At 50.0% G+C, this 9,404-nt stretch overlaps 1 protein-coding gene across 3 annotated transcripts; it reads right to left on the bottom strand.

Annotated features, from left to right (window-relative positions):
* Positions 1 to 202: 202 nt before the first annotated feature.
* KCNA2 (potassium voltage-gated channel subfamily A member 2) lies at positions 203 to 6,535 on the bottom strand. 3 transcript variants are annotated; one of them, XM_069875782.1, is made up of 3 exons: positions 6,417 to 6,535; positions 4,029 to 4,416; positions 203 to 3,271 (listed from the first exon to the last, which is right to left on the bottom strand). In XM_069875782.1, the coding sequence occupies exon 3, from the start codon at positions 3,188 to 3,190 to the stop codon at positions 1,691 to 1,693; it is 1,500 nt and encodes a 499-aa protein (XP_069731883.1). In that variant the 5' UTR covers positions 3,191 to 3,271; positions 4,029 to 4,416; positions 6,417 to 6,535; the 3' UTR covers positions 203 to 1,690. The 3 variants fall into 3 exon arrangements, with proteins under 3 accessions (XP_069731883.1, XP_069731885.1, XP_069731884.1); XM_069875784.1 differs by lacking the exon at positions 6,417 to 6,535 and adding an exon at positions 4,772 to 4,947; XM_069875783.1 differs by lacking the exon at positions 6,417 to 6,535 and adding an exon at positions 4,542 to 4,620.
* Between the last annotated feature and the right edge of the window lie 2,869 nt (positions 6,536 to 9,404).

The following is a 9,404-nucleotide window of genomic DNA, read 5'->3' as shown; positions in this document are numbered from 1 at the left end:
GAAATCACACCGGACTCACAGTTCCAACCTATCCCCAGATAACACCGGAGATGAAGAAGAAGCAGAGGCAACCTCTCTGCACCTCAACTCGCCCCTCTGAAAAACCCTGGAAGAAGGCAAAGCAAAAGCTCAAAGGTGCCAGCTCAAATCCACCCTCAGCACCAGAAAGGAATGCACCACCAGCCCTGAGGGTTTACATGGTTGAAAAGGAGTTTTCCAGCCGAAAACACACTCTGGTGATCTTGTGGGGCAGGTCATCCTGCTCCAGATCATGTTCCACTGCCCCAGCACCCCAGAGCCAGGAAGACCCTGATGCCCCAAGCACTCACATCTGCTGAGGATTCAGCTCTGTGCTCACTCTCTAAATATCTATATACACACACACATAATTATATGGGAAATGGCTGAAAACTGCTGAACAAACAAGCCAGGAGAGCCAATACCTGCTATTCCACCTGCTCCTCGTGCCCTCTCTGATTCACTGTGGTTTCTGCTCATGACACTAAGATTAATGACTAATTACTTGCCTCATAATGAGTGCAGGTGTTTAACTTTCAGCTCACCTTCCCTCGCTTGCATTAGTTGGCTCTCGTGTCTGGGTGCTCGGACACTCAGGCTTTTTGTTGTTATCTATCAAACTGTTGTCAGCACATCCTTCCCCATCCAGTTTTTAAATATAATGGAGATTTTTGAACTCCCAGGAATCTCCTTCGAGCCACTGGAGAATCTATAAACACTATAAACATGAATACTGTATAGTCTACTAAGAAAATATATATTTGTGTGTGTATTAAATATTCAGATTCATGCAACAAAGATCCATGCAGCTGTACTGTATTACTGGTTAAATTTCACTGCAGTATAAATATATTGTAGGCCACAGCATAGTTGCTCCAGTTTTATATATGGATATAAAAAAAGATGCTTTTTCCAACTCATTTTCAATGTGTCAATGGAGGTGTCTTTGGTGATCCTGGAAATATTGGTGACTGAAGTGTCATTTAAATAAATAAATAAAATCCAAGCTCTTGATTTATTTACTCATCCCTCCCGATGCCTAGCGTAGAAAATTTAAGACTTAATAAATAATGTGCTGTCATACTAATTATCCCTCCCCTGGGCCTCACACTGGCATACTGCAGTGGCTGAAACTATTGCAGCATGCAGCATTTTCAGTTATGAAACATGAGCCTGGGCGATGCGCTCGCACTTGGCATTCCTGGGGCGGAAACCCGAGCCTTCAAGCTATTTGGCCCCAGGGCTGCATCTTCCCTTCTTTAAAGCTCTACCTGACCTTTCTGAGTCGTTCCCCACACCTGGAAGCTGGCTGCCCCCCAGCTCCGCAGGGCAGGGACCGGTGTTCGTGGTACCCCAGGGTGGCCCGGAGCTGCCCCCCTGCATCCCCATCCCATTGCTCGAAATGCTCGGTATCTTTGGAAACCCACAAGCCTGGGATGGGAGAAGGGAAGCAAAATGGTTTGTTGGGTTGTTTTGTTTTTTGTTTTTTTCTTCACACAAACGCTTATTCAGTGTGGAAATCAAAGGTTAAAAGTCACTTACACAGCTATTGCTTCCCATGCAGAACCAAATATACACCGTAGAAAATACTGTATTAACTACAATGCAGAGCAGCACTCAATATCTGCAATTGTTCCACTTCAGCTTTAAATACATGACTAGATTTTAGCAACTAGACATCGGTTAGCATTTTGGTGATATTCACATAGTTTGTGTTAGCTAGGGTGCAATTGGCTGTCTTCAAGTTCTCCTCCCTAAAATCCTCATTGCTATTGTTTACACCTTCCTGAATCTCCATATAATCAGACTTACTAATAGTAGAGGCACTTCTGCTTTTCTTTAGGTCAGGGGAAGAGGGAATCTTTGGGCAGCTGGTTACTTGCAAATATTGAGCCTGCTCCTCTCCCTCTGTCTCCCGGTGGTAGAAGTAATTGAAGTTAGACACTATGACGGGCACGGGTAAGGCAATCGTTAATACGCCAGCGATGGCGCACAAGGAACCCACTATTTTCCCCCCGATGGTCGTGGGGACCATGTCTCCGTAGCCAACAGTCGTCATGGAAACCACAGCCCACCAGAAGGCATCGGGGATGCTCGGGAACTGGGACTCGCTCTCGTCGGCCTCGGCAAAGTAGACGGCGCTGGAGAAGAGGATGACGCCAATGAAGAGGAAAAATATCAAGAGGCCCAGCTCCCGCATGCTGGCCTTGAGAGTCTGCCCAAGGATCTGCAGACCCTTGGAGTGCCGGGAGAGTTTGAAGATCCTGAAGACCCGCACCAAGCGGATGACTCGAAGGATGGCCAAGGACATGGCTTGCTGGCCTTGCTGACCATCCTCTGGCTTCTCGGCCAGCTCTGTTCCTAAGGTGATGAAATAGGGAATGATGGCTACGATGTCTATGATGTTCATGATGTTGGTAAAAAACCCAGCCTTGCTGGGGCAGGCGAAAAACCTCACCAAGAACTCGAAGGAGAACCAGATGATGCAAAGTGTCTCCACAATGAAGAAGGGGTCTGTGAAAGAGGTGGACTGCTGGTACCCCATGCTGCTGTTGGAGTAGGGGAGATGGCTCAGCCCGCTGCCGTGCATGTCTTCATTCTCATCCCGAAAAATGGGGAGAGTTTCCAGGCAAAAGCTGACGATGGAGATTAAAATCACCATGACGGAGACAATAGCTATAATCCTGGCAGGGCCTGAGCTCTCAGGGTACTCAAAGAGCAACCACACTTGTCTCTGAAACTCGTTCTCAGGCAATGGTCTTTCCTCTTCTTTGATGTAGCCTTCGTCCTCCCGAAACATCTCCATTGCTTCTTCCCCCAGTTCGTAAAAACGAATCTCTTCTGAGAAGATATCTAAGGGCACGTTAACTGGCCTCCGCAACCTCCCACCAGACTGATAATAGTACAAAATCGCATCGAAGCTGGGTCTGTTCCGGTCAAAGAAATACTCATTCCGGAGTGGGTCGAAATATCTCATTCTCTTTTTAGGATCCCCTAGCAAGGTCTCTGGAAACTGGGCTAATGTCTTGAGCTGTGTCTCAAAGCGCAGACCCGAAATATTAATGACCACCCTCTCGCAGCATTCATGGTCGGTCTCAGGGTTGTACGTGTCCTGCGGGTGACCGGGAAGAGCTGCAGCTTCGTCTGCAGGATCTCCGGTAGCAACTGTCATATTGGGGTTTAAAAGAAATCCTTATGCTAAACTCTTCCCAGTGCCCAGTGATGGGATCGGATTCAGGACAGGGCTACTATCCTGCAGAAGGACAGGTACGTAGGTTTGGAAGTGTCTCATGAAAAGGCGAAGGGATGAGATAAAATAAAAAAAAAAAAAAGAGAGAAAATAAAAAAAAATAAAGGAAAGAAAATCGCCCCTGCTGAGAAAGAGAGAGATGAAATAAAGTTGGGGGAGGAGAGCACCTCTCTTCACTAGCACATCCCCTTCCTTGGGAGGGTTAATTCACCTTTTTTTGGGACAGAGTTCAAAAACTCCCACCTAAACCCATTAGGTGGAAGAGAGAAAACACCTGAGGAACCGTCACCTGCCCAAAATCAACATGGAAAAACCAGCACTGGCAAACTAGAACTTTTTTTTTCAGCTAAAAATAAAAATTCAAAATAAAAAGAGGGGGAAGGGAAAAGAAAAAAAGGAAGAAAAATAACCCAGTTCAGCCCCAAAGTGGCGAGGGGACCCCACGGGCTGCCAGGCAGAGGCAGACCAGGCATGCAGCTAAGGGTTAAATATTTAACCGTGCAATCTCAGGCAATCTACCCTCTAGTAAAGCTCTAACTCCGGGTTTGACACCTTCCCCATCCTCTTGCCCTCTCCAGAAAGCGGCAAGGCAACATGCTGCCCTCCCTGCCTGCAGCCAAGCTCTGCGACTGCCTCAAGGTGCAGCCACTGCTGGAAGATGCCCCGCGGACCACTGCAGTCCCCCTCCTCGACCGCTGGTGTCCCGGCTCCTGTCATTCTCTGCAAACCACCATGGCACACAGAAAACAAATCACATTACCTGGAGAAGCCAAATCTTAGTGTCTCTTAGTAACACCGATTATCTGACCCTGGGGAAATCCTAGAGAGAAATACAGGCTTCCAAGATCCCCATAATTTCCTCTCTCTTCAAAGTTAAAAATAATGGTGAGTCATCGTAGAAAAAGGAGAAAGGGACATAAAAGGGATAAATTCCCAGATGGTGGAAGTCAGGTCTTGTAATGGTTTGGACTGGAGAGAGAGAGAAAGAGAGACAGAGAGACAGAGAGACAGAGTCTTCTCGGTAGCTGTTGCAGATCTGCACTTCAGGGCAGATGAGCGTCTGTCTGATGCCTCCAGTACGACGGTGGAAAGATGCTAAGCTCAGCAAAACCTGATGTCCCCAGTGTCCTCGGGAGGTGTGGCATCGCCTGGAAAAAACACCAAGAAGGTAGCAAGCTGCTGAGGGTCTGAAAGGAGCATCTGCAAAGCCTCGGCTCCTCCAGGCACCCCCTTTCTCCTCCCGGCGAGCTTGTTTGCCCGCTGCCTGGCCAACCTGCACTGCAACACGAGAGGAGGGCGAGAGCGCGCTAGCGGCAAGGCGGAAAAAACCATCTCTCCATCTCCCTCCGCTCTCGCTCAGTGCCACGGCTGGGCTGCCCAGGGGAGCTGGTGCCAGGCGAAGGGAAAGGGGGGGCAACGACGCAGCCCCCCGTGCCGATGAGGCTCTGCGAAGCCGCGGTGGGTTCCGCCACCGCCGAGCATTCAGGAGTCGATGGTGCCCACTGGGTGCAGTGCCCACGCTGTCGCCTTCCTGGGTGATTCAAGAGGCTCTGGCTTCATCCGCAAGATTGAGCCCCCCTGCTGGCCCTGTCTGCCCCTCCCAAAGGCCACCTGCCACCCCAGATGGCTCCGAGGAGCCCCAAGCATCCAGGAGCCCTGGACATTGCCGGCCTGACTGTGGTACTCACGCGACCTGCATCTGCTCTCCCCATCCTCTGAAAAGCCACCCCCTCATCCAACCCGCCCCCCATCCAACCCACCCCCCACCGTGGGAATTTGGCTCTGGTGGGCAAAATTTCTCATGGGGATGTGGAGACTCTGGTCCACAGTCCTTGTCGGGTCATCACCGTTTCTGCTCCTTGCAAGCACGCTTCTAGATCACCCCACAGAGCCTCAGATCACAGAGATGCTCAGCCCAGAGAGGTCCAACCAACCTCTCGTGTTTGATTTATTTTATTTCCCTCCCAAATAAATAAATAAAAAAAAAACAAAAAAACAAACCTCTAGCCTCCCTTCTTCAGCTCCAACTCGACTTGTCTACTTTGAGCCAGGATTACAGAACCGGGTAGGGGAGGCAGGTAGAAAATAACCCCATGATCCAAATCTTCTCGGCAGAGATTTCAGCCATCTCCAGGCCATTTGTGCCTGTGGGATCCTCTCCTCATCATCCGAGGTGCAGATATTGCTGCAGATCCTGCTTTTCTTGGAAATTTCCCCTTTCTGTGCAACCCTCCTCTCCCTTCTCCTTATGCACTAGAAAAAATAGTACAACCCTGACAAGGCTTGCAGCATCCAACTGCTTCGCTTAACCCTTTTCTGCCAGGCCCAGAGCAGAGAAGGTTGCATTTGTCCCAGTTTTAATTCTTTCCCTGCTTTTTCTCCCCACTGTTTGCTCCCCAGCAACTCACTCAGAAGTCTGCCTGGATTTGCCCTTCCCTGACTCCTCCAAGCATTGTGCTAAAACACCACCAACACCATCTTTCTGCTGCAAAAATAAACGTATCTAGCAGTCACAAACCCCCATTTCACCAAAAATCAACCAACCTTGGATTTTTTTTCTAAATACAGTTTTTTCTCCTGCCTGTAAACTCTCTCCTCCCCTCTCTTCCTTCCCCAAACACCCCAGGTTTGTCCAACAGTGGAGAGGTTTACTTGGTTTTTTTTTTAACATGTAGGTTTTTATTTGGTATGAGCTCCAAGCTTCTTCCTCGGAGTCCAAACCCAAGCGATGATGCTTGGTGCTTATCAGAGATGGTTACGGCATCATCTAAGTTGTCATCACACATCTCAACATTCAGTTTCTTCTACTTTCTCCCCACCGCAGGCTTTCCTGGCAAACACCTCGCATCCCTCCCCGACCCCGCAAGCATTTTGGGGGTTAATTCATGCAAATTTGGGGGTTGGGGCACAGAGGAGGTGAAGATTTGCCCAAAGATCTTCAGTTTTCTCCCTGTCTGCACTGCAGGCAGGAGCCAGGGCTCTGGTTTGGAGAGGGATGATCAGTGGGGAGAACGCCAAGGTCATATTGGTGACCAAACCACAAACCCCTCCATTCGCACGGTTTGTGGCCAGGCTGTTTTTAAGCAGGGGAAGAGAGGGGTGAGGATGCAGGGAGGCGAGGGGGAAAGAGGAAAAGGCACCAACTTACAATTGGCTCTGCAGTCAGGCATGCGGTGAATGCACAAGCAGCCACTGGGCTCTGCACCGCTGCCGGCACCTCTCACCTACGGCCCCCCAAGCTCGGACCCTGGGATGCAGCCTCTGAAGGCAGCAGAGCTTCTCCATGAATATTCATAAGATTAATATGAGCGTCTTTCCTCCCCCCCCACCTCCCTCCTCTCAAGCAAGAGACCTAGATTTCAACCACTGGGAAATAATCATATCCCTGGATACGTGATGCTGCTTTACCATGTGGCTCCAATCTATACCATATTCTTGGTAATAGCCTGGATCTGCTCAGGAAGATCTGGGGGATGGAGAAGCACCAGCTCTGTCTAGCTTTGGGGAAGGAGAAAGGGCAGGATCAGACTTGCAGGGACCACACCGTCCCTCTTTTGGCTGGAGTGGGGATGTAAAAAGCAATAATTATCTATCGCTTTGCATTTACAGACCTCCATTCACATGGAGGCATCTCCCAGCCTTAAAGAAGAGAGATGGCCAAGCTCATACCAACCTGGCCTATAAGACCGACAGATCAACCCCTGCCTTAGGGCACAAGGGTGACGCATTTTCTTGGACTGCTCTGCCACCACCTCGCAGCCCCGAGGAGAGCATCGGGGCAGCAACTCATCCTGTGAGGCACCTGGCACCCAGCAAACATGAGCGCTGGAGGAGCTGCTGGAAATATTCCCGTTCTCAAATGCGGCCTCGAATTTGCAAGGGGCTGCTGGTGCCGGAGGAGATTGCCCCAGGGACAACAGCCCAAGGTGGAGAAGGAGAGCATGGATCACCCTGGATACCCAAGGAAATCAATGCTAAGTGTGATTCCCAGTCAGGGGGATGCAGGAGAAGAGCAGAGTGGTCCAAGCGGATGCATCACCCTTGTGCCCTAAGGCAGGATTTGATCTGTAGGTCTTACAGGCCAGGTTGGTACGAGCTTACCCATCTTTCTTTGGGGCTGGGAGATCATAGAATCATAGAATCATAGAACAACCAGGTTGGAAGAGACCCACTGGATCATTGAGTCCAACCATTCCTATCAATCACTAAACCATGTCCCTCAGCACCTCGTCCACCCGTCCCTTAAACCCCTCCAGGGAAGGTGACTCTGTAAATGCAAAGGGATAGACAATTATTGCTTTTTACATCCCCCACCCTGTTGGAAAGAGCAGTGGGCAACACAGAGCAGCACCAGGGAGTGTGGAGGGGGATGCTGTTGCCCACTGCTCCTTCCAACACCCATCCTGATCTTGAAACAAAAATAAAATCCCCCCAGCCCCAGCCAGGTCCCAGTATTGAAAATTAATTTCTAAGCCAATACGAAATCAGTAACCCTTCACTCCCCGCCATGAACAGGCCTGGCATGTAAGGATTTGTTCACTGCAAGCATCCAAATGGGCGTGAGGCTCTGGTTGAGGGATTTTTAACATCATCTGCCTCATCATAGCCTTTTCGGAAGACAAATCTGCCATAGCAGAGGAGGTTGAATCTAGAAAAGGATTTGCCTGAGGCCAATCCTTATGCAATATGCAGAAACTAAAGCGAGGCAGCAAACAATTCTAGTGAAGCTGAATCTCTAACTTGTCCTTCCTGCTGCCGCCTTGCGAAGGTTTCGCAAAGGCAGGAGGCTTTTTCATATAAACAGCACCAGCTCCTTACAAAGAGCCAAAATCTAGCAAATCAGGGGAATTTCTCTGAATTGAGTGACGTTCTCCTGATTTACTATCCTAATTGTGGATCTATTATTACAGTCTGCGCGTCTGCTCCCGCCTCCCTCAGCCACGCTGACAGCTCCAGACGTAGCCCAGCCTTTCAGAGAATGAGACAAGCTGATGCGCTGCACCCACTTGCCTGTTTTACAGGGATTTAAGCAGCCGATGCCTTCACATCAAAGTTATAATTAAAAAAGAAGTCCCTTCTGGAATATTTATCTTATCCAAATGGACCTTATGGACATCCAAACTGGAAACCTTACCTCATCCGTGGTGTGGCCCTGGGAAAGCGGCTTGGTGTGAGGATGTCCCAGGGAGCATGCGGTAAGGTGTCCAGATCCCATCAGGAAGCAGATGAGTTCCCCTTGCTTTACTGCCCTTATTCCCAAGGAAGCCCTCCCAGGGCTGTTCAGACCTTGTATTCATGAGCTTGCAGCCAACCTGCATCCTACAAAAAACAAGAATGTGCTTTCCCCCTCTCCTTGTTCCCCCAGTATCCTGCTGGTGGTGGGTTTGGAGCATGCTCCAGGATGCAGGGCTGCAGGGCCATGGTTGAAACCCACAGGGCAGGGTGTCCCCAGGACTCGTCTCATCCAGAGCAGTGAAACTCAAGCCCTAGAGTCACATTGTAAAGCACAATTAATGCCTGGCTCCATGCCACGTTGCCTGGTACGGGCATCAGCATTTCCCCATGCTGCCACCAACTGAGCTGCTCCCTCCAGAGAGGACAGACCCTGTCTTACAACCTTCATGCATCCAGCACAGCCTCATATGATGGCATCTCCCCATGAAATTCCTCCTAGGAACCCTGTGCCACTGAAACCAGCAGGACTTTGAGGGCTGGGACAGATACCAGCAGCCTTGCCAAGAGGTAGAGCTGAGCTGGACAAAAGCTTGACCATGGTGCCAAGGAGAACAGGCTTGTTTGGCGCAGAGCCTTGGCTTTCCAACCGAAGAGGTTGACATAAATGGGCCCCGTGTCATTTTAGGACCTGTGAATGCCGTAAGTGAGTTGCCTGGGGCTGTGAGTCACCCTCTGGGGAAAGCATTCACCTCCCACCACTGCCTACGTCAGAGCACCAAGCTCCCGGTCTCCCAGCACCCACACCTCGGTGTGTGGTGGCAAGAGGAGGGGATGCCGAGAGATATCGATGACCCCAATGCGGTGACACAGCATCTAAAAATGTAGGCACGGACCTGCAGAGCAGACTTCGTTCTTCCATAGCAGATGCTGCTGGTGAATACCAAAATAAAGTGGTGACATA

This window comes from Phaenicophaeus curvirostris, chromosome 24 (assembly GCF_032191515.1).
Source record: "Phaenicophaeus curvirostris isolate KB17595 chromosome 24, BPBGC_Pcur_1.0, whole genome shotgun sequence".
NCBI lineage: Eukaryota > Metazoa > Chordata > Aves > Cuculiformes > Cuculidae > Phaenicophaeus > Phaenicophaeus curvirostris.
This window is presented reverse-complemented; position numbering and strand designations above follow the sequence as displayed.